General features: G+C 44.2%; 1 protein-coding gene across 1 annotated transcript in view; it reads right to left on the reverse strand.

Annotated features, from left to right (window-relative positions):
- DOCK5 (dedicator of cytokinesis 5) overlaps positions 1 to 25,853 on the reverse strand; it is a 208,417-nt gene that overhangs the window by 142,919 nt on the left and 39,645 nt on the right. The window contains exon 2 of the mRNA XM_079772524.1: positions 9,096 to 9,179. Coding sequence (XP_079628650.1) covers positions 9,096 to 9,179 — 84 coding nt within the window. The remainder of the gene's footprint in view (positions 1 to 9,095; positions 9,180 to 25,853) is intronic.

Raw genomic sequence — 25,853 nt, forward strand, 5'->3', positions numbered from 1 at the left:
GTCATTTCCTCAAAGGCCTCGCTACGTGAAAGCATGCTCTGCACTTGGATTCCCCGGGACCCTGGTGGGAATCCCAGCTCTCCACGCACTAGCCACGTGGACATCTCCGAGTTTCTTAGCGTGATTTCCACAGCTTTAAACAAGCATCAGGAACTCTGCTCTCCTGGGATCGTAAGAGCTGAGCCCGAGTGTATGAAAGCTCTGAGCTCAATGCCCGCGCGCGGGAGTGGAGAAGGCCAGGCAGACTTGGAAATGAGGTGCCCAAGGACAGGCAGGGACTATCCTCCTCCAGGGCCATCCCGGGCTCCTGTGCTGAGGACAGCAGAGGGCTATTCGGAGTTCTCTTCCTTTTGTTTTCTGAGGATGTCTGCCCCTGGGAGAAGCAGTAGACCCTGTCTAAATTATCCTTAAATTACGGATGACCACAGCTGAAGCCACAAAAGCAGTTGCATACCATGCTGGGCCCAGGCAAGCCTCAGTCCGAAGTCCAAGCAGCTGATAAGATGTGCAGTCATTTTCCGGCAGAATAAGTCCCATGACCCAAGAAAATGGCAGAGAAGGTGACTACGGAAAAGAGAACAAAAAAGTACAAGAACGAACTTGGGTGACCGAAAAACCATGTGCCAGTGGCTGGAAAAATTGAGAAGCATGGTCCTGAGTAACCCAGGGCCCGAGAAGAGACAGAAAAGAGACCTCGAAGGTTCCCAAAATAGGTTATTCTAAGGTCTGATTTAATATGCAGTGGGCAGTGAATCTGACAGGAAAACTAATTAAAAATAAAATTCCTCCCACCCCTTCCCATTCCTTCAGTTCCAACTACAATATCAGTCTTAAGCCTCCACTGCTGAAAACTAGAACAAGTATTCAAGGTCAGGAATTTAGTGTTAATTGTTCCTGCCATTTAGAAGGAGGATTAAATTGACAGGTACCGTTGTTCAAACTCTTACATTCCTACTGTCAAAGTTAAATGCTCGCACATTTAATATTCTCGTTCGGATAACAAACATTGGGGCCAGTGCACAGAAAATAAGGGTTAGATTAATAATCCTTCTTTAACAAGGACCTTTCCTCCCTGACCTTGTCCATCCCTCCCTGCTGTCCGAGGTACACGTGGAGGTGAGGCAGGAAAAGGACTCAGGTTCTCTGCACTCCCGAGACCCAGGTGCAGCACACACGTTTTTTTCTGGCGTTTTCTGCTCCTATAACATTTTCTGTTGAATGATTTGCTTCCGTGGGTTGAATAAAATGGAGGCACTCTGGCATAGTTAATATTTATGATGTATAAGCATCCTTATAGGCTTTTAAAGATCATAAGTGACTTATATCACTATGAGCAAAGCCCAGGCATACCTTTAGCCTTCTCTCTCCAGGTATAAGCAAGAGGAGAAGTATCTTATTCAGATTTGCCCTCAGTCCATTTTGAACTTGCCTCTAGAACTTTCTTCTTTACATTAATCCTTAACTGAGTCTCACCCAGACCCGCGATGATTTGACGTGCCATGTTTCATAATGGGGATACGGTACCGAAGACATTTTTGGTAGAAGTTACACACCGAATTATGTGAATGGCCCAGCATCCGGGGTGCACACAGCCATGAGAGGGCATGGATGTTCACGGGATGGAAGGAGCCTGCCCATCACTTTGCTCCCTCCAAACCCTTGATCCCACTTAGATTCCTTGCAGCCCAAAACTTACGCGACACCATAAGCTCAGAACATTCCTCCAGAACTTCTCAAGTGCATCTCTGCTTCTGGGCTGCACTTGCCTCGTTAGCCCAAAGGGGCCCAGTCCAACTAGCAGTTCATGAAAAAGTCACTGAATGATGGTACCACTCAGAAAGGGTTCTCGGCCCTAACCAGTTTGGCTCAGTGGATAGAGCGTCGGCCTATGGACTCAAGGGTCCCAGGTTCAATTCCGGTCAAGGGCATGTACCTTGGTTGCGGGCACATACCCAGTAGGGAGTGTGCAGGAGGCAGCTGATCGATGTTTCTCTCTCATCAATGTTTCTAACTCTCTATCCCTCTCCTTTCCTCTCTGTAAAAAATCAATAAAACATATTTAAAAAAAAAACAAAAAGAAAGAAAAGGAAGCGTTCTCAGCCCTATCCTAGAAGATCCCATATATGCCTACAGGTGAGTAACATAAACTTCGAAGATGGGATTTTAGAAGCACGTTCAAATACAGCTCAAAAGAAAAAGACGGAAGGCATTCTCTTTTTGATAACATTAAATCTGAGATGACACTTTTCAGAGTCTACTTTTTAATTAGCTTTTCTTGTGAAAACACTCCTACTGCCACACACAACTTTTGAAAAAACACATCTCAGGAACATATGTCCCCAGCAGTAGTCACTGACAAGCTGTACTTAGGGTGAAGGTCAAACAGATGTGGGAAGTGACCGGCAGACTCAACAAAATGCCACCTGGCCTAATCTGCTCTCCAGGCTGCTGCCAAAACGCTCGCACGCAGTCCCTGCCATAAAACCCAAGCTGTTGGGCTCACTGCCATTTATATTTGTGAAAGGCGGTTGTTTTTATGACTAGAGCATGGGGAGACTAGATTCTGAATTACAATCGACTTCCAATTATCTTGACTGGTGGTGTAACAACGGTAAATGAAAGTGACAAATACTTCAAATGCCTTATTTCAGCTTATACCGCACACTTTTGCACATGCAAAGAACTGATTTTTAAAAATCAATTTAGACTTTTGTCTCTCACTCACCTATGACCAATGGGCCTTGCTGACCAAATAGAGAAGGAAATGGATAGAAAGGAGGAACAATTAGTCAGAGCTACCGGGTTGACTAATTATTATACAGGATATGGTAGGATGTGACAATCCATCTTCTCAAATCAGACATTCTCCAAGAGTTGGATGAGACTGTACTGGTATCTCTGTATCTATGAGTTTGTTTCTGTTTTGTACATGGCCCCATGTAGGTTCCAAAAGATGCTTATTAAGGCACTGCTTGAAGAAAATCTTTAAATGCACTCTCTTCTTATTTATGCCTCTGTTATAAAGTTTTGCCAGCCATGGAGCCAAAATTTGGTATAGCTTTACCTATCTGTAATAATACTGTCCTCTATACTTACTAAAGAAAGCCTGTTTCATAAAGATGAGTCAAACCCTAGCCTGTTTGGCTCAGTGGATAGAGTGTTGGCCCTCAGACTGAAGGGTCCCGGATTCGATTCCAGTCAAGGGCACATACCTCAGTTGCAGGCTGTATCCCTGGCCCTAGTCAGGGCGTGAGACAACCAATCAATGTGTCTCTCTCACATCGATGTTTCTTTCTCTTTGCCTCTCCCCTTCCCTTCCACATTCTCTAAAAATCAATGGAAAAATATTCTGGGATGAGGATTAACAACAACAAAAAGACAAGAGTCAAGTCCAGCTCAAGCCATAATCCATTTTTATTCCTTTGCAGATTGTAAGGGGGTGAATTTCTTGATCCAAGAGCATTTTAAAACTGGCCTCACTCCATACAGAAGATATGACTTCGGTAGACTGGGGACCTCCTATATATACACAAATGCTTCTTTTTCTTCTTTCAACTTTTCCGGCTTGCCCATTTCCTCTGGTTCCAATCCCATCATTTGTGCTATCCTTTGAAATAATATAAAATGTTTTGCTGTGCCTGCTTGGAACGCCTTTGAGACATTATCTCACCTTGTTATTTCCAACGGGGCCGATTGTGTTGTGTTTACCCCAGAGATCACTGTTCACACCAGCCACTCTCTCTTGAACTTGAGTGGCTTATGGAGCTAAAATGAATTAACCAATGAATATGAGTCAAATGCAAGAACCCAGTGCCCACTGGTGGAACAGCAGACCTTGGGCGTGAAATCATGGTACCTAGACTTCGGTGAATCACAGGACATCAGGGATGCTGAAATCCTGCTTTTCAAAGCACTTTCCTTTAATCACTTTCAACTGAAAATTGGTTGCCTCTCACACGCACCCTGACGGGGGGCAGGGAGTGAACCCACAACCCAGGTACGTGCCCTTGACCAAGAATCGAACCTACCACTCTTTGGTGTGCAGGCTGCTCTAACCACTGAGCCCACCGGCCAGGGCTGATTCTTGGGGGTTGGTTACTTTGTTCATTTGTTTTTGTCTGTCCCTTGACTGAAAACCCTATGAGAGCAGGAGCCTTGCTGTTTTGTCGCTCCGGTGACCTCAGGACCTGGAACTTCTCTTATGCTCAGTAAAGGCACCTGGCACATAATAAGCGTATTAATACTCGCTCAGTGCGTGCTGCCGAGGGCCAAGTGACCACACAGAGCTCTCCCGGGAGCAGTGCTTTTCAAGAACATGCAAGATGGAGAACAACTGCCTCGCTGCCAAATCCCGTGTCTGGTTAAAGAAGCAAAGGCGTGGCAATGACTTCAGGCAGGCCAGTGCCACAGACGAGGCAAGGACACTTGCCTCAGTCCTTGTGGATTTTCGTTCCCTGGAGAAGTCTCTGGAGGCAAATAATTCTTCAGGGCCCATAAGAGTTGAGCAGCATATAGCTTCCCAGGCAATTCTATCTACTCCCTCCCCTCGCTCGTTCTTAGTTAACAAATGAAGTTCGGGGGAAAGTCACAGGAAGAAATGAATGGTAAGGGATGAATGACGGCTTCTCTCATTTGGCCTGCGGTCTCCTGTTTTGGAGCCAAAACACAATCATTCTGGCAATTCTGCAAAAGGTCAAACACAGGGTTACCACATGACCCAGCAATTCCACTCCTAGGCACATACCCAAGAGGAATGAAAATGCAGATTCACACAAAAATGTGCCTGCAAGCATCTGTGGCGGCATTATTCAGAACAGCTAAAACGTGGAAACAACCCGAGTGTTCATGAACTGTGAATGGATAAACGATGTGGTCCATGCGTACCGCGAATATTCGTCAGCAACAAAAAGGTACAAAGTACTGACAGGCTACAGCACGGATGAACTCAAAACTATTATGCTATGTAGAAGTCGGTCACAAGGGACCACATATTACATATGACTTCATTTACATGAAATGTCTAGAATAGGCAGCTCTATGGAGACAAATTAGGTTGGTGGCTGCCTGGAGCTGGGGGGTAATGCCCACTAATGGGTACAGGGTTTCTTTTCGGGGTAATAAAAATGTTCTGAAAGTAGATAGTGATAATGGTTGCCCAACTCTGTGAACGGTGCACTTTGTAAATAACTATTACATTATTTACTTTAAACTGGTAAACTGTATGTTTGAAATTCTTCTCAATTCAAAAGAAAAAAGCTCACGCCATAACCAAATTCTTCTGCAGTTTGCAGAGGACAGGGGCATGCTGGAGCCCTTGCACTTCCCTCTTGGAAGGAGGAAAGCAGTCCTGCCCTGTAACATCCGGGGTTTTGTGGACGTGACCCGGCCCCCTTTACTCCCCACACTAGCTTGCCTTGCTCCAAAGGCCTGGCCTTGCGCCCCGACTTCACTTTCGCTTACTCGGCAGACTTTTCCTGAGCACCTACCGCATGCCAGGGAGCATGCTGGGCCGGGACCTGCAGAGGGTGGGGGAGCAGGCCTTGCCTTCAAGGACCCATCACTTTCACAATCACCCACCCAACCACAGGCAGGAAGCAGCAGCAGGAGAGTCCGAGTGGTATTCTGTTGTGGGTTGTGGGCAGAAAAGAATGTTTCATGTCTGGGTTCCAGAAGGGTGGACTCATGTCCACACCAAAATAGCACACACGGGTCTGGGATGCAAATATCTCAGAGCGTGGGGAGAGGGGGAGCCCCAGGAGGCAGATCTGACAGGAAGCTGAAGGCACAAACCCCGAGGCCTGGAGCCGGTGCCAGCGCTACCCACCCTGAAATTCCATCTGGCAGTCCCGTGGGCGTTTCCATTTTGTTTATTTTTTTAAAGGGAAGAGGAGATGGGGGAGGAGGGAGAGAACAAGTTATTACTCAGCATTTCCATCGTGTTTAATGTTTGCAAAGCACTCCTGTCCTCACTCAGACCTGAACTGCCTGAAATAATAAAGGAATTTGAGAATCCAGCCAAGAACGCAAAGTACTTAGCAGATATAAGAACCTATCACTGCATCTGGCCAGGGGGGCACTATTAATCCAATAAACTAAATACTATTTTTAAAATTAATCCAAAATAATAACCTCTATAAAGCTGACATGCCATTGGGCGATGAATGAACTCAGTAAGCTCACGTTCTAAATCGGCCCGTTCACACCTTGACACGTGTCCGCTTTTACAGAACGGGCGCCGGTGTTCTGTTTTGAGATGCCAGAGTCCTCTGGCTGGCACGCCAAGTATTTTATGGCAACAGTTAACAAGAAAAATCAGTTTCCTGCTGCCAGCAGACAGCACCTGGATCATCATACTACAGATGCAGCGCTGATAAAGTAAGACTGTCTCTCAGCGGGCCCGCGCCTCCTGCAAGCACGCTGCTGTGTGAGCTGCAATGTGCGAGGAGCACTGTGGCTTCGGAACTCAAGCTCCGGAACGATGTGAAATCGATGTGTGTGTGTGTGTGTGTGTGTGTGTGTGTGTGTGTGTGTGTGTGTGTGTGTTTATACTGAAAGTCAACCAAGCTCAGTGACCACCTTAGCTTGTCTTTAAGACTGCTACCTTCATCAGTGTTCATCGGTCAATTGGGAGGCTACTTGGTAACGTATAAATAATGTGTACACTTAAAATTACCATGAATGTGAATCTTAGGAGGACAAAGTGCTTCCATTAGCTATTTCAGAAAATATGTTGGGGTCATATAAAAATGAAAAAAAGAATTTTGAAAGTGTATTTAACAGACATCATCTGCTTTATTTCAGATCAACACTCTATCTTTCCTCCCACACTCGGCAGGACAATTAGAAAAGCTGGACAATACCACACACACACACTGAAGAGCTAACATGGCAAAGTTAACAGTTACCAGGTCAAGATCTGGAAAAGACCAACTCAGAAAGATGAGGCCAGAATGTGGGGCTGCGTTTATCTGGAGCATCTGCTGAATTAAGAAAAGGTCCCTGTGTCACGAGCAGCAAGCATCTCTGATAGCGTTGTGGAGCCAGGAGGACAGAATCTGCAGACTGCCAGTGAGTTGGCTATAGTTTCAGACAAAATAGACTAACGAAAAAAGATGATTACAGGCAAAGATAAGAAAGACAGGTTTAACAAACAAATTAAAAGTTGGAATTGCTTCATGTTGCAACGCTAAAATTGTACGCACTTACAAACAGGTCTGAGAATATATAAAGCAAACGACTGGCAGCACTGTAAAGTGACACAAACTGCAATCATGGTGGAAGATTTAACACAGTTCTTGCAGTAACAGAAACAACACAAAAAATTAGCATATAGCAAATTTGAGGGAAAAAATGACAAAGAAATCAGAATCTAATTTTCATCTATAGAACGTTGCACTCAGTGATCTTAAAAGGGACATTCTTTTCAAGCCCACAGGAAGAGGTGCAGAAGCTAAACACGTACAATGGAAAAATGTGTGTTCATAAAAACCAGGTAGAATGGTTGAATCGGGCCCCTGACAGTGAGCGATGTGACCCAGTAAGGTCTGAGAGGTCTGTGGTTTCACTATGCAGAGGAGTCCCAAGAAGGTAAGTAGGTTGTGCTGAGTGTCTTGGTGACTTAGGGACGCCGTGGAATGGATGTTTGGCTGGACCTGAGATGGTGAGGATGACGGGAAAAGAGGATGGAAGAAGTCCACGCAGCCCTCCTTTCTTCTCCTGCCCTGGGCGCTGCATGGCACCTGGAGTTGTGTGAAGGAGAGGACAATGCAAAACCCCACCCGCTGCTAAAACTAAAGGCAGGCAGCAGTCACAGCAGTCTTCTGTGCAGTCAGGCAGATGACAGCTTTTACGGCCGAACCCTGCTTCCCATCTCGTCCCCACCCTGCATCTCTCTGCCCCGTCCTCAGAAGCTGCACCTGGATTCGAGGTGAGCACTTTTGCCATTCGACCATCACCAGCATTTACATGGGGGGCTGGGCCCTGCGTATCCAGAGTGCCTGCTCTAACGAGGCTCGCCCTATGTGTCAAAAACCTAGTTTCCCACTCCGTTCCTGCCCCAATCTTCAGAGAACAAATGGGTCCTAAACGTGGTTCTCTGCTTAGATCCTCAACTTCAGTGGCCTGGATACATGTATGTTGTGCCCTGCAGGTTGGGGTAGACATGTGGATACAGGAGCCCTGCTGGGATTTAGAGAGCTTGAGTTGGAGCTAGAAGTCAGGGGTGGGGAGGGTGCAGACATGATCTGTGCTTTTTAGACGTGATCTGTGCTTTTTAGACAACCCGGAAGTCCTGAGTCCTGTCCTGCCGCCCACTAACGAGTTAAATGGAGCCACCGCCCTAGCCCGACCTAGTTGCAGGACATATACTAGACTAGAAGGCTTTCTGGACCGGCTGCAGTCCTGACCTAATTCTTTGCAAGAATCTCAGCAACCCCAGTAGTCTCCCTCATCTCTCCCCCAGTCTGGCAACATTTGGTGCCGAGTAGAAAGAGCCACTTAGCCCTGGCTGGCATGGCTCAACGGTTAGTGGGTTTGATTCCGATCAAGGGCATGTACCTGGGTTGCAGGTTCCCATCCCAGTTGGGGTGCGTGTGGGAGGCAACCAATTGATGTGGCTCTCTCACATCGATGTTTCTCTCCCCCTCTCTCTCTCTTCTCTCTGTCCCTCTCCCCTCCCTTTCACTCTCTCTAAAATCAATGGAAAAACGATCCTCCAGTGAGGATTAACAACAACAAAAAAAGAGCCACTTAATCAGCAGTGCCTCCTGGGAGCCCCCACCAGCCCAGGGTCCCACGTGTCTCTCCCAAGCCAGCACTGTGTCAGGTCCTTCTGCGACCAGAGGTTGAGCCCAACATATTCACATACTTGGATTCACATACTTGGATTCTGGTAACTGGGCGTGTCCGCACTCCTGTATTCAGCTGGCTGTTTCGAAATCGCCCTCAGTATGAAATCATATAACCTGAGGACTTCCTGGATTTTCACCCCACCAGGAAGCGGAGCGTGTTGAAGTTTGCTCTGAGTGCCTTATTAATAAGTAACTTCCACTGTTCCTGCCTCTCGCCCTGCCTGGCAGGAGGCCACCCAGACTCACCCTCATACATCTCCAGGATGTGAACCGAGTCTCCGATCTGCAGGGACAGCTCCACATCTTGAGAGGCATTGTAGTTGTAGATCGCTGGAATGAGAAACAAAAGGGGAAATGGCATCAGTGGCCGTTAAAACCCAGGTCACAGTAGCACATTCTGTGGTCAGTGAACCGCTTAGCAACAATGGCCCTCTGCTGAATGATTTCAGGTGAACCACCCACCGCAAAGCAGAGAACACCCTCCTGGACCCCCATTACTGTGTTTTAGGGACCCCTCCACCCAATCCTGGTTGGCTACCTTGTGTGTACCATGTATTGTGTGAGAGACCACAGGCTGGGTGACAAAACACAGAGACATAGTCCCTGGCCTGGGGATTTTTAGTCTTCTAGGGGAAGAAAGAGACTACATATATTATTACAGAAATAACTAGTTAATTAAAATTATAAGAGTTACGAAAGAAAAAAACAACAGGCTAAAATGAGAATACATTGTGGGGTTTCGCTGGTCAGTCCCCTTGTTCATCAGACAACAGCCAGCTTATGACACCACTGAGCTGTGATCTCTAGGGCATGGGGTGAGCCATCTCCCAGCTTCCATGGCAGTGACTGGTGGCCCAAGGACGACTTGTGAGTCCCATATACTCTCCAATAACAGACTGACACAGGGTGCAATGCGGGGTGGCCACCTTGCCCCAGTTCTAGGCACCCTGGGGAACTGGGTTGTCCCAGCACCTCCTCATCAAGGTGACCTCAGACACCACAGTCCTTAGGGCTGGCAATGACTGGGCCAGACTGTGAAAACAGTACACTAACTCTTATAACTCAGAAAGAAAACGACAACCCAATTTTTCAGATGGTAAAGCTCTAAAGGGACATCTGACCAAGAGTCATACCTGATGGCTAAGGAGCACATCAAAAGATGCTCAACAGCATTACTCTTCAGGGAAATGCAAATCAAAACCACAATGAGCTTCACCAGAATGGCTATAAGTTTAAAGGCTGACAATTGGCAAGAATGTGAAGAAACTGAAACCCTCATGCACTGCTGGTAGAAATGTATGTTCAGAAAACTGTTTGGCAGTTTCTTAAAAAGTTCAACATAGTCCTAACCAGTCTGGCTCAGTGGATAGAGTGTCGGCCTGCAGACTCAAGGGTCCCAGGTTCGATTCCGGTCAAGGGCATGTACCTTGGTTGCAGGCACATACTCAGTGGGGAGTGTGCAGGAGGCAGCTGATCGATGTTTCTCTCTCATCGATGTTTCTAACTCTCTATCCCTCTCCCTCTCTGTAAAAAAATCAATAAAATATATATATTTTTAAAAAGCTAAACATAAATTCGCAGCACGACCTAGTAATTCCTCTCCCAGTTATCTACAAAGAGAAACGAAAACATGCCTACACAGAAACTTTGTGTGAATATTCATAGCTCCCTTGGTGGGAAGAAAAACAGCCCCTCAGAGATATCCCATCAAATTTCTGCAACCTGTGGATGTTACTGGTGTGGCAAAACAATTGAATCAGTTCAGGATCTTTCGAGGAGGAGCTTTTTCTAGATTATCAGGGTGGGCCCTGGCTGCAATAACATGCCGGTGAAGAGAAAGAAGGCCATTGAAGGTGGAGGCAGAGGTGGAAGGAAGGGGACCTCAACAGAGGACTGCCACGACCACCAGAAGCTAGGAGAGGCAGGAAGGAATCGGTAGCAGAAGCACAGCCTGCCTTGATTCCCGACTTTGGTCTCCTGAAGTGTGAGACAATATGTTTTAAAACCACTATGCCGTACACCTGAAACCAGCACAAAGTTATATGGATGGCGTCTTTAGGGCTTTCTATGTAAGTGACACTTCTTCCTTCCCAATTTGGATGCCTTTTATTTCTTTCTCTGGCCTGATTGCTCTAGGACTTCCAGCACTACTAGTACTGTTGAATAAGAGTGGTGAGAGTTGACATCCTTGTCTTGTTCCTGATTTTGGAGGAAAAGCTTTCCATTTGTCATCGAGTATGGTATTGGCTAGGAGTTTATCATATATAGCCTTTATTATGCTGAGGTACTTTCCTTCTACACCCATTTTATTGATTGTTTTCATCATAAATGGATGTTGTATCTTATCAAGTCCTTTTTCTGAATCTATTGATAAGGTCATAAGATTTTTATCCATTGTTAATGTGATGTATTACATTGATTGATTTGCGTATGTTGAACCATCCTTGTGCCCCAGGAAAGAAACCTATTTGATCGTGATGTATTATTTTTGGGATGTACTGCTGTATTCCATGTGCTAGTATTTTTTTATTTTTTTATTTTATTGATTTTTCACAGAGAGGAAGGGAGAGGGATAGAGAGTTGGAAACATCGATGAGAGAGAAACATCAATCAGCTGCCTCCTGCACACTCCCCCACCCAATGGGGATGTGCCCGCAACCAAGGTACATGCCCTTGACCAGAATCGAACCTGGGACCCTTCAGTCCACAGGCTGACGCTCTATCCACTGAGCCAAACCGGCCAGGGCAATGTGCTAGTATTGTGTTTAGGATTTTTGCATCTGTATTCATCAGACATGCTGGTCTGTAGTTTTCTTTTTTTGTGCTATGCCTGCCAGGTTTTTGATATCAGGGTTATGTTGGCCTCATAAAATGTGTTAGGATGTATTGCCTCTTCTTCAATTTTTTAGAAGAGTTTGAGGATAGGTATCAAATCTCCTTTGAATGTTTGGTAGACATCACTGGTGAAGCCATGTGGGCCTAGACCTTTTTGGGGGGTGAGTGTTGATGGCTGTTTCAACTTCCTCACTGTTTATTTGTACACTTAGATTTTTCCAATTCTTCAGTCTAGAAAGGTTATATATTTCTAGGAACTCACCCCATTTTATCTAGGTTATTGAATTTGGTGGCATATAGTCTCTCATTATATTCTAGTATAATGATCCTTTGTATATACATCTGTGATGTCTGTGGTAACTTCTTTTTCATTCTTTATTTTGTTTTTATGAGTCTTTCCTCTTTTGTTCCTTAGTGAGTCTAGCCAGGAGCTTGTCAATTTTATTAATCTTTTCAAAGAACCAGCTCTTCGTTGTATTAGAAACACTAAACAAATACAAGTAAAGTTGCAGGATACAAAACCAATGTACAAAAATCTACTGTTTTCCTATATGCTAACAATGAACTTCAGAAGATGGAATGAAAAAAATTCATTTTGCAATTGCAATCAAAAGAATAAAATACCTTGAAATAAACTCAACAAGAATGTGAAGGACCTATATACTGAAAACTACAAAGCACTTTTAATAGTTAAAAAGATTAAAAGGACACAGTGAAATGGCAAGATATTCTGTGTCCATGGGTTGGAAGAATCAACATAGTTAAAATGGTCACATTACCCAAAGCAATATACAGATTTAACGCAATCCCCATCGAAATCTCAATGTTATTTTTGAAATAAATAGGACAGAAATCACCAAATTTGTATGGAACCGCAAAGGACCGTGAATAGCCGAAGCAATCCTGAGAAAAAAACAAACAAAGCCAGAGGCATCACACTGCCTGACTTCAAATTATTCTACAGAGCTCTGATCATCAAAACCACGTGGTCCTGGCAGAAACACAGACACACAGGCCAATGGAGCATGACTGAGAGCCCTGAAATAAACCACAGGTACATGGGCAAGTAATTTTTCACAAAGGGACTGAAAACACACCATGGAGAAAAGAAAGCCTCTTCAGTAAGTGGTGCTGGGAAAATGAGAAAGCCACATGCAAAGGAATGAAGCCAGATTACAGTTTGGCCCCGTGTACAAAAATTAGTTCAAAATGGATCAAAGACCTAAACATAAGATCTGAAACGATAAATCACATAAAAGAAAACCACAGGTACTAAACTTATGAATGTTGGTCATAGAGAACATTTTATGAGTTTGATCCCAAAGGCAAGGGAAGTAAAGGCAAAAATAAAGGAATGGGACTATATCAAACTAAAAAGCTTCTGCACAACCAAAGAAACGGACAACAAAATAAAAAAGCAATCAACCGAGTGTGAGGTATTTGCAAACAATAGTTCCAACAGGGGGTTAATATCCAAACTATAGAAGAAACTCACACAACTCAACATCAAACAAACAATACAATTAAAAAATGGACAGAGTACCTGAGCAGACACACACACAGCCAACAGATGTATGAAAAGACGTTCAACTTCACCAGCAAGCAGGGAAATGCCAATCAAAACTACACCTCACACCTGTTAGATGGCAGCACGACAGGTAATAACAAGTGTTGGAGAGGCTGTGGAGGAAAGGAACCCTCATTCACTTCAGGTGGGAGTGTGAACTGTCACAGCCACTATGGAAAACAGTATGGTGGTTCCTCAAAAAACTCAGAATAGAGTTACCATACGACCAGCAATCCCTCTTCTGGGTGTCTACCCAAAAACACTCAGAAACATTTATTCACAAAGATATACGCATCCCTATGTTTACTGCAACGTTATTCACGGTGGCCAACACATGGAGATAACCAACGTGTCCTTCAAGAGAGGATTGGATAAAGGTGTGTATGGATACATACACTGAGTGGCCAGATTATTATGATCTCTGAACGCATAATAATCTGGCCACTCAGTGCATATCCTATATAATAAAAGGCTAATATGCAATTTGTCCCCTCGACCAGGAGTTCGACCAGCAGGCAGGCCGGCCAACCACCCATGTCCCCTCCCCTGGCCAGGCTGGCCGGACCCCATCCATGCACGAATTCATGCACTGGGCCTCTAAAATACACACACACACACACACACACACACACACACACACACATACACACACACACTGAGTGGCCAGACTATTAGGCTTTCAGAGATCATAATAATCTGGCCACTCAGTATATATGGACTATTACTCAGCTGTAAGAAAAGATGAAATACTGCCATTTGTGACAACATGGGTGGACCTTGAGAATATTATGCTAAGCAAAATAAGTCAGTCAGAAAAAGCTCAGAACCATATGATTGTACTCATATGTGGGATATAAAACTGAAACTCATAGACACAGACAACAGTATGGTGGTTACGAGAGGGAAGGGAGTGGTGGAGTAGTAAAGGGTAAAGGGGGCCAAATATATATTAACGGAAGGTGATTTGACTTTGGATGGTGGGCGCACAATGCAATATACAGATCATGTATCATAGAAATGTACACTTCAAAAATATATGATCCTATTAACCAATGTCAGCCCCAACAAATTTAAATAAAAAGGTAATATGGAAAGTAAACTATAATTGAAAAATTAAAAAATAAGTAAATAGGTTGAGTGTCAACCTATGAACTGGGAAGTCATGGTTCAATTCCAGGTCAGTGTGTCAAGGCACATGCCTGGGTTGCGGGCTCGCCAATCAATGATCCTCTCCCATCATTGCTGTTTCTATCTCTTCCTCTCCCTTCCTCTCTGAAATCAATAACAATATATTTAAAGAACAAATAAATAAAGCCATCTAGTTTATAAACCTTTGTTATGACAGTCAATATAGCAACATGATTCACAATAGCCCAAAACTGAAAACAATTCACCAACTGATGAATGAATGGATAAATAAATATGGCATATCCATACAATTGAATATTACTCAGCAATAAAAAGGAACAAAATAGGAACACGTTACTACACGATGAGCTTCCAAATCATTATGCTAAATGACAGCCATATGAAAAAAATGTATTTTAGGTTTCCATCTGTTTGCAATGTCCAGACTAGGCAAACCTATCAGAGACAGTAGAGCAGGTTATTGGTTGCTGGGGCTGGGGTGGGAATGATGATTCGAGTTCAAAAGGGAGCTGAATGCTGGACTGTGGTGATGGCTACTCAACCCTGTGAATTTACTAGAATTCATTGAATTGCATAGTTCAAATGGGTGGGTTTTATGGTATTAATGAGACCACAATGAAGCTGTTTATTTGTGTTTTAGGTAGAATTAAGTCTTATCCTCACTCTCTTGTTGAATGATCTGCATCCTCCCAGGGAATAATAATCAACTTAGAGATTGAGTTCTAACTATTTACCCAATGATCCAAGGAACCTACCATATCCCCCATCTTGCAGCTCTGATGAGCACATGAGGGAGTCACTGATCCATCTGCCAGAACCCAGGAGGTGATTAAAAAGGGGCAAGATGCTTACCCTTCTGAGCTCAGTTTCCGTATTGGATAATGTAGCGCATGGCTTCCACTCCATTGTCTCTGTCACTGCCAATTCTGGTACTTACTGCTTTCCTGAGCCTGCAACGCATCATGCACCCGCAGCCTGCCACAGGCTTTTCCTTACATCAGTCACTCTGTCAGTGGGTGAGTGGGAGGGCACCCCTCCTCACATCCATTTCAAGCGGCCTCTCTTTTTTTTAAGGGAATCCCCCAAGTAGTGTTCTGCCATCTTGGCACAGAAGCTGGACAAATTACGTGAGAATGTATTTAGTATGGAACTTTTGGACTAGACTGTGAATCAGAACAAGGATGGGCTGATGATGTGGGTCAGGAGAACCTGCACAGACTTCAGAAGTGGGAGTTATTCCCCTCGCCAGACCCTTCATGGGCCACCAGGCCACAGCTGCTATTCCACTGAGGTTCAGCTCCTTCATCTGACTGCTCGTTGGCTCAAATGTGTTGCTCACTGAATATATGGCTGAATTTGTATAGAACATAGAGCTCTCACATCCTTGTCTCTCCTTAGCCGCCATTCACTGCCTTCCACTGAGCTGGCTCCTTCCACCACCCTCTCTCGGCCAGAAACAGGAAGGAGCAGTGTCAGTGTGGTGTGTAGTGGCCACGTGTCACCTCTTCCTCATTATTTGTCATCAGGGAAGTAGACAGAAGTGGTCACAGGAAGCACAGAGCACTGGCAGCTCCAGGCACAAGCACCGTCCAAGGACTGTTGTATGGGTGTGCACACACACACACACACACACACACACACACACTCCACAGACCATAGACCATAGACCACAGACCAGTAAGTTTCATTAAATCCTACATCCTAAACCTGATAATCAAGATGTTCCAAAAATTACCCCAGCCTTAACTGTCTACCTTTGCCTCCATTATCTCCCAACACCTTCCTCTGCTCCAGTCACCTCCTATTCTTTCCTCAATTCTGTGCCAGCCCACGACTTATCCCTGCCTCAAAACAGCAGCGTACCCTTTTCTTCCTAAGTCCAAAGCCCACATTCACAACGCAGTTCCACAGAGGACCACTGACTCCCTCCTGGCCGGCACGCATCTCTTTTTCTCCGACGTCCCATAGAAGCTTTTCCTTCCCACACAGTTCGGGTTTTTAATCACAGATCGTCTTGTGTTGTCATCTGCCACCCATCAGAAGGGAAACTCCTCATGAATGAGGGTTTTTCATTCGTGAGGGGTTTTACACATGACTTTTCCACATTCCACGGCACTGGATTAGACGCAGAGAAGAGGCTCAGATCGAAGCTACGTCTGCTCGCCGCCGAAGCAGCAGCTGTCGTTCCCCACCTCTCAATAAAGGGATCAAAACCTCCTCTCCCGCCACTTTTGGCTTATTACACAGAGAGAATCTGTCTCTCCAACTTCAGCGTCTGAAGGGATTCCCACGGGAAGCACACAGCCCTTCCACAGCGCCTTTCAGTGCAGTGGGAAGTTGAGAGCAGCGGCCGCCAACCGGTGGTCCGTGAGGTCTGAAAGGTTGGTAACCGCTGGTTTAGAGGATGTGCATCCTATTTGTTCCATATCCGTGGGCAATAGTACCAACAACACTTCCAGTCAGTTACAGCTGCTATATATTCATCCCAGCTATGCCCTTTAGAACCATCCCCTCCCTGGACCCCTCCTCATGACGCCTCATTTCCACTGTGTTTGGTGGGTTCCCTTCCATATATGACATAGTAACTGTCTGGAGTGAATGCCACACACCCCATTATTTGTGAGGAAATGGAGACTCAGAGGGGTAAGCACCTTGCCCCACGTACCCCAGCTTTACAATCAGCAAGGCTGTCACCAAGGCCTGTCCTGTGATGACCCACTCATCACACAGGTGGGGGGTCTGGAATGGTGAAGGCATGCCCTGGAATAGCCTGGAAACAAAGCAAAGACCCAGCCAGATTCCGGTGCTGTTTCAGGAACAGGCGTCAACCAGTGCACTCAGTGGGGATCACGTTCCTCCCCGCGCCCCGAAAGTGCGTAACTGTTATAGAGACAGAGAAAGGGGGAACAAAGGACACCCTGACGGCCCCACAAGACAGAACTGAAGATCACCTCTACCACTCACACATGCATATGACCTTGGATGAGTCCCTCAGTCTGGGCCTCCGTTTCCCATCTGTAATCTAGGCCTTGGACCAGGTGACTCTGAGGGTCCCTGCAGCTCCAACATCCTCTGATTCATGAGGTGTCAATAAGAGGCAAGAGAAACAAGTTACGTCGTTTTGGAACTAGCAGGCACCACCACAATCTCTTGTTTTGTCTGAGGAAATTAAACAAGAGCGGGAGCTGCTGTCTATATCCGCGCTGGCTGTAATAGGCAGGGTTGGGAAAGGCGCATTGCTGGAATTCTTCCCTAAGCAGCTTACTGTTTATATTCCGGAAGTGTAATTTGGCAGAGCCAAGAAGACAAGACAGTATGTCTACAAATGTAAAATAGTTTGCATTTTACCAAATCTTTAATTTGGCCTTTTCTTTTAAACCAGGCTTTTATGAGAGGAAAAGAGAAATTTGAGGTTTTAAAATTTTGAACCAAAATTCATCAGAATAGATTTATAGGCCCCCAAAGGAGGATCAGATTTGATGATGAAAAGTCTGTGGGTTACTGGTATTTAATATCCCTAATAAATTAGGTTCTTTCATGAATCCTCACATTACAACCCTTTGAAAGAATAGCTAAAACATGACATGTTCTATTAGTCTTCCAGTAGACTCTATAAAAGAAAGATTAAGCGAACAGAACGAGGCCCCGATTTGAGTTGTATGCTATTCAGAAAATTAAAAAGATCACTCCGCTTCATCCTTTCCATTAGTATTGTAATCTGCCTACTCTCAGCCCCTGGAACTATAAAAATTAAAAGGGCACATCTCATCTTTCATGCAATGCTGGGTTTCATGCACTGTCTTCCTAGAAGGACAAGCAGACTTTTTTTTTCTGGTCTTTAATCCCTTTCAACAGCAGGTCTGACCCCAAGAAGTGAAGATCTAAGGTTTTGTGCTGGTTGTTTTGTTTCCAAATGAGTCTTCTTAGGATGAGATGACCATCATGCTGTGTCTCTACTCAGAACTTTCTGGCCTGGGGCTATAAGACTTCAGCTTATAATTCTCAACACGGTGCTCTACAAAAGCATGTTCACACAGGATTCTTCATTTCATAATCCAGACCCTTTAGGAGATTAGAGGATTTAATAACCATTTTATCGGTTATTCTTTAGAGCAGCGACTTTCAACCTTTTTTATCTCATTGCACACATAAATGAATGACTAAAATTCTTCAACACACCAAAACATATTTTTGCCAACCTGACAAAAAAAAATAGGTATAATTTTAATTGATATACAAAAAAGTAATAATTACCTACCCCTTTTTCTCCAAAGTGACTTTTTAAAAAATCAGGTGACTGTACTTGTATATAAAGTTTTCTAGCACCAATAAATAACCAATCAGCTGCAACCTTACTGTGCAAGATGACCAATACCATGCAACTCTATTGTATGACATATATTTATGGTTAAAGACAGGGCATTCACACTGGATGGCTATTGTTGTGTTGGCTGTTGTCATTTTTTTAATCTGACAATCTAAGGGAAAAGAGGTCAATGGCCCTGACTAAATAGTCAAGTATTGCATGTTTTAAAAATTCTTGGGCCTGGACGGCATGGCTCAGCGGATGAGCATCGACCTATGGACCAGGAGGTCACAGTTCGATTCCTGGTCAGGGTACATGCCGGGGTTGCAGGCTTGATCCCCAGTAGGGGGCATGCAGGAAGCAGCCAATCAATGATTCTCTCTCATCATTGATGTTTCTATCTCTCTCTCCCTCTCCCTTCCTCTCTAAAATAAATAAAAATATATATTTAAAAAATAAAATAAAAATTCTTGGGGCACACTGGTTGAAAGTTGCTGCTTTAGAAATCTCTATTTTAAGGATTATATCTATTTGTGGATGGAACCCATAAGTATCTTTAACTGGAAAGATGATTTCAAAGACATAAACTCAACTACAGTTTACTTATTTCATTACTGGTACCAAGTGATTACTATAAGCCATGTCATTTAAATTAATATTCAATTAAACTGACATGAAATATTTAAAGGAGACAGGCCGAAACAAGGCAATAGAAGATTATAGAACAAAATGTCTATGTTCTACAAACATGGACAGCTTTTTCCCACAATTTCCCACCTAAAAAATGGCGGCATAATGAACAACATAAACTGATGAACAAAAACAGATCCAGAGACAGAGAAACATCGATCAGACCATCAAACCTCAGAGGGATGGTAGGGGAGGGTGGGGGTAAGGGGGAGAGATCAACCAAAGGACTTGTATGCATGCATATAAGCCTAACCAATGGACACAGACACCAGGGGGGTGAGAGCATGAGTGGGGGGGATAGTGAGGGGGCGGGGAATGGGGGAATAAGGACACATATGTAACACCTTAATCAATAAAGAAATTTTTAAAAAGATGCTTTAATTATATAGGAAAAAAATGGCGGCAACAGTAAATTCTTCACATGGTTTTGTGAAGCCAAAGAGGAGAAGGTAAACAGAGCAAACAGGACGATGACTAACAAATGGTAGACACTGAGTCAATGCCAGTCACCTTCCCTTTTCCCCTTCCCCTTTCTCACCTAACTTCCCTCTTGAGTATGTGACACCCACACCCACACCCACAAAGACTGACACCACCCCTTCCCACTAAGCCAATGAAAACTGGGAACCAGGAAGCTAACAGAATAAGCTAGTTTTAAGAGTTCTTCAAAGGTAAAGTTGTTGAACAATGCAATGCAGGTCCAGGACAGCCGGGCCATGTGACTGCAGACGCCTAAGTGCAAAGCTGCCCTCAGAAGCAGCGTGGGAGTCAGGGAACATTTCGCTATTTTAAGCATCTCCTTCCTGCCCCGAACAAGCAAGCTGCGGTGATGCAGCCGTGGTACCAGCTGTCACTCAGAGTCCTAGCAGGGCCTGAGCCATGCACTCACTACAGCACCGTCAATCCGGACAGAACATTCAAGGCACACGCACGTTCTAGTGTTATTCATGCCTAAAGTTCTGTTTGCTTCTATTCTTCTCAACTGATCTCTTTCTTGTTAAGAAAAAATAAGAGAAAAGAAAAATCTGAGGGCAAGTAAGGCAGGGTTTTAATGATGACATAAAAAAATAAACTTATTAACAAGCTCAGAACACCTTTCCCAATCACCTAAGAGATGATTATTAGGTTCTTCTTGGTATACACTGAGTGGCCAGATTATTATGATCTCTGAACGCATAATAATCTGGCCACTCAGTGTATATCCTATATAATAAAAGGCTAATAGGCAAATTGTCCCCTCGACCAGGAGTTCAACCAGCAGGCAGGCCAGCCAACTGCCGATGTCCCCTCCCCCTGGCCAGGCTGGCTGGACCCCACACCCATGCATGAATTCATGCACCGGGCCTCTAATACACACACACACACACACACACACACACACACACAGTGGCCAGATTATTATGTGTTCAGAGATCATAATAATCTGGCCACTCAGTGTATATTCTTATTGAATAAAAATTAAACAGATCTAAGATAAAACTGGTCACAACTAAGATTGTGTCAAGTTTACTGAGTCTAACTTACATTCAGAAATTGTAGTGGAGCGCAGGGAATCTGACAATACAGGCCACCGGTTCCTGTGGGACCCAGGACAAACAGTTTGAAATGACAGTGAAGTGTCAGTGACTCTTTTCTTCTGCACATTCGTGAAACTGAGACAAAACACCGTTCACTGAGAAAGGGAATGATCCCCAACCGGGATGCAAAAGCCATTAGTTTAAAACCATCAGCCTGAAAGTGCCAATACAACAGCAGCAGCTGTGGAGGTGGGCTTACATCTCAGCAGGGCCAGGCCCTGGGCAAGCTGGGCCGCACACCCTTACGCCTCGGGTCATGTTCAGGAGGGTCTTAGAGCTGCACCCCAGCTTCTTCCGTTTTACATACGCCCGAGTCACCGCCGCCGATTGAGAGCACAGTGAGAAAACGAGTGTCTCTGTGGCCAGGAGGGAAGGGGGCATGAGAGGAGCAAACAGCTAAGGAGAAAGCCAGAAACTGAGGAGACCTGGGAAATCACTGGGTTAGATCTTGTTTCAGAAATGAGGAAATGGAAACCCACCTCTAAATAACCCACAATTATTCAAAGTCAATGTAATCTCCCACATAAACTGGGGGGAAAAAAAAAAAGGAATCATCTCTATAGATGCAAAAAGGCATTTGACCATCTGATATCCATTCCTAATAAAAAACTGTCAGCCAATTAGGAATATCTTCAACTCGATAAGAAGCATACATGACACAGCCACTGCTAACATCATGCCAAATTGTCAAATATTCATGTGCTTCCTTAATACCATGAACAAGGCAAGGATCTGTCATCGCTTCCATGCCACATTGTTACGGTGGTTCTAGCTAGTTCGATAGGCAAGAAAAGGAGATTAAAATCTTACTCATTGGAATGGATGGCACAAAGCTGTGCCAAATGACATGATCATCTGTATAGACAATCTTAAGGCATTTTACTAATGAGTTCCTAAAACTAATGAGGGAGTTTAAGGAGGTTTTAGGGCCCAATTTGTCAATATAGAAAAATCCATTTTTCAATCATTGGTAACACAAATGCTGTTGGTACCATAAAACAACATTGATGAGTCCCACAAAACTTTCTTTAAAAAAAATTAAGAAACCTTTTAAACTGAAAGACTGAAATGTGCAAATTCTAGATCCAATTGCTCTTTTTACTTATGAAAAAGCTAAGAATGAAGTGGCTTGCTTAAGATCATACTGCTAATTAGAGGCAGTTTGAGATGAGCATGCTGGAATAATGGTTTTCAAGGACCACATAAGTACTCTTCATTATAAATTTCACCCTGCATTGAAATGTGCTTCTAGCCCTAGCCGGTTTGGCTCAGTGGATAGAGCGTCGGCCTGCGGACTGAAGGGTCCCAGGTTCGATTCCGGTCAAGGGCATGTACCTTGGTTGCGGGCACATCCCCAGTAGGGGGTGTGCAGGAGGCAGCTGATCGATGCTTCTCTCTCATCGATGTTTCTAACTCTCTATCCCTCTCCCTTCCTCTCTGTAATAAATCAATAAAATATGTATTTTAAAAAAAGAAATGTACTTCTAAAATAAACAATGATAACAATGGAGGAATAAAACCAAATGATCAATTACCATTTATGCAATAAATAAATGATTGAATGAATCACACAATCAAGCAAGCATTAGGTCCATGAACACGAGGAGCTAAGGGTTTGGTTTATTTACCTTCATCATATAGCAACCAAACAAAATTTTCTTTTCAAGATACAATTAGTTGGAGTGAACTCCATGCAAAGATATAAAAAATTCTTTTTAATCTCATTTCTTCCTCTGGTCTAAAGAAAGTGAATACATTATTTCTGACTTACTTTTAGAACAAATTAAAAAATCTAAATTTCGCAGATTGTGTTCCACTGTTATCACTTTACAAACGTAAAAATTCACCTGAATTCCACTTTCTTTTCACACACATTTGAAAATAATCAAGAATAGAAAAGTAAGCATGCAAATTCAATGAGCCTCTTCAGTTATCTCCAAAGCATTCAAATATCTTAGGCAGGAATGTTCATAAAAAGAACATATTGCTCATAAAACATACAACCTAACTTACAACCCAATCTGAATGTTAATAGCAAAACAGCATTCTTCTGACCAGAAATCTAGGCTTGCTTGTTTTCTGGCATTTAAAAATAGAAATCACTCTAACGCTAGTGGAAAATATATGTCCTGGTCTTCCACACTGGCATGTTATATCTTACTTCAATATAATGAATTAGTAAGCAGCGACTCACAAATGAAAAGGGTTACCGTTCCAACTTCGGCTTCTACTCTGTGAACCACAAACAGAGAAGGGTAAGATCATGGACCACCAAAAGGCAACACATTTATGATGAGTTGCACATATCACATTTCATGGCCCACTCACAGCACCAAACCCACCCTTCTGCCCAAGGGGAAATTTACAACATCAGAGGATAGTATAGGTAAGGGGGGAAAAAACCAAAGGTCAGTCTATTTCAGTTAGATGATGGGGGACTTGATTCTTTGGGTCACTCAGGCTTGCTAACTATAGAGTCCTCTTAGAATTGATTCTCTCCACTTCTGCTTCCCCCATTTTTATCTTTCCTTCATCATCTAGAACTCAGATTACTATATGCCTGGGCATTACCTGGTTTCCCTGCCTCCAGTCACTCCTCATGCATGAGACCAGCCGGATAATAATTAAATCAGAGGGCTACTCTGGAGATTAAACAATATTTCTTAAGGACTTGTATGCATGCAAAGAAGCCTAACCCATGGACACAGACACCAGGGGGGTGAGTGCATGAGTGTGTGTGTGCGGGGGTGGGCAATGGGGGATAAGGACTCATATGTAATACCTTAATCAATAAAGATAGATAATCCTATCTAATAATAGAGTAACATGTAAATTACCATCACTCCGCTACGCCCACGATTGGGCGGCGGGAGGCTGGAGGGCGGGACTTGGGGTGGCCTATCCGGCCATTGAGAGGCACGGATCCACTGCACTGAGGGGGGCTACCCTGCCTCTCAAAGGCCAGATCCGCGGCCGCTGAGGGGGCCTGCCGCGGACACCCAGCTGCGCCTCTCAACGGCAGGGTAGCCAGGTGTCCGCGGCAGCCCGCCCCCTGCGCCTCTCAACAGCAGGGTAGCCCCCCTCAGCAGCCGCGGACCATCAAAAGTGCGGGAGCTGGGTGCCTGTCTGCTCTGGCACCAGGCCTTTCAGAAGCCTCCGCCGAGCCGGAGGCTTCTGAAAAGCCTGGTGCACCAGCGGACAGGCACCCAGCTACACCGCGAAAAGCAAAAGCGTGTAGGGGACCCTACATGTGCATGATTCAATCATGCACTGGGCCTCTAGTAGATAAATAAATAAATAAATAAATAAATAAATAAATAAAACAAGACATTTACCATGGGGAGAACTACCCATTCTTGGTATTATAACACTATTCTGCAAAATTGTGCCCCTCTAAGACTTTTTTAACACCGTGTATAATGTCTTACTCCCCAGCTCAAAAATCTTCCCATAGGTCTCTATTTTCTATCAATGCAAAGCTCATTCCTGCCCGAGTCTTTTGCAATCCCCGTGTTCGAATGGCCTCTGCTTTCCTCCACTGGACCAAATCCTACCCATAAAGGTAACTTACAGAGGGCCAACTCGCCCCAAGCTTGCCCCAGTTATCCCAGCCTGCAATGCTCACCACTTTGGGGACTACAACACCTGCCTATTCAACAAAATGTAGAGCTTAGTCAACACAACCTGCTGTGTGATGTGGCCTGCCCGGGTCCCTGCAGGGGCTCCAGGAAACAGGAACCCCATAGGCAAAGATTCCACGTGGCCTGGGGCTTCCTTCCAGCGGCATCCTGAACAGGGATGCTCAACAGTGACAAAGGCGGGCCTGTGTAAGTTAGTCTCCACTTAGCCAAAGTGCAAGACGTTTCCCCCTCAAGGAATCTCTTCAAAAGGGAACTAAGAGTGTTCCTGATAGCATCCTTCAGTCAGGTCCTGTCTGAACACCACTCTAGACCGGTCCCATGTCTCTCCTCACCTAATGCTCTCATATTGTCAAAATTTTCCTCTGGGGTGGGGCGGGGGGAAGGTTGGCAATGTGCAAATGGAGCGAGGCATGTGCAAATGTGTGATACGTGAAAATGCCGAGTATGGGGGAATTGGTTAGGAAAGCTCCCTAAAAAATAGGCATGACTTCAGGCTTTCTCTACCTTGATAGTTTTTGCCCCTTTCAAGAAATTTCTGGAAAGGATAAAGTTAGTTGCTTAAGCTTAGAGCCATTTCCCCCAGCTCAGTTCTCTGTCATTTAATGGCAGATTTAACAATATTGTTCTTGCAATACAAATATTTGAATTTCATTTTTGTCATTTTATGCTTTCTATTTTCTGTTTACTTGATTTTGTTTTGTCTTTTATCTCTTGTTCTGTGGTTTCTGGTTTCCTTTTCCCCCTGCTGATAATAGAATAAGGTAATTCTCTATATAGAGAGGCTTTAGTATATATATACTTGTCAAAAATTGGAAACAACCCAAATATCCTGCAATAAGAATGAATAAGCAAGTTGTTGTACATCCATACAGTGGAATTCTACTGAGCAAAAGAAAGGAACAGCTCTTACACAACATGAATAAATCTCGCATGCAATGTACGTGAAAGGAGCCAGGCTCAACAGGACACACACACACTGGATGATTCCATTGAAATAACCTTCTGGAAGAGTTACAACTATAGAGGAGGAACAGACCGGTGATTCCCAAGCATTGGGGTGAAAAGGAAGCTGGCTAGAGAGGGGTACAGGAAAAATTCTGTGAGGGTCAGTGGTGGTACTTGCACAAATGAGTGAGTTTGTCAAAATTCACAGTTCTGTGCATTAAAAGGTAAATGCTACTGTAAATTAGAACTTGATTTTTTTTTTTAAATTAAAAAAAAAAACACCAAAAAATTCAT

Source organism: Cnephaeus nilssonii (genome assembly GCF_951640355.1).
Source record: "Cnephaeus nilssonii genome assembly, chromosome: 5".
NCBI lineage: Eukaryota > Metazoa > Chordata > Mammalia > Chiroptera > Vespertilionidae > Cnephaeus > Cnephaeus nilssonii.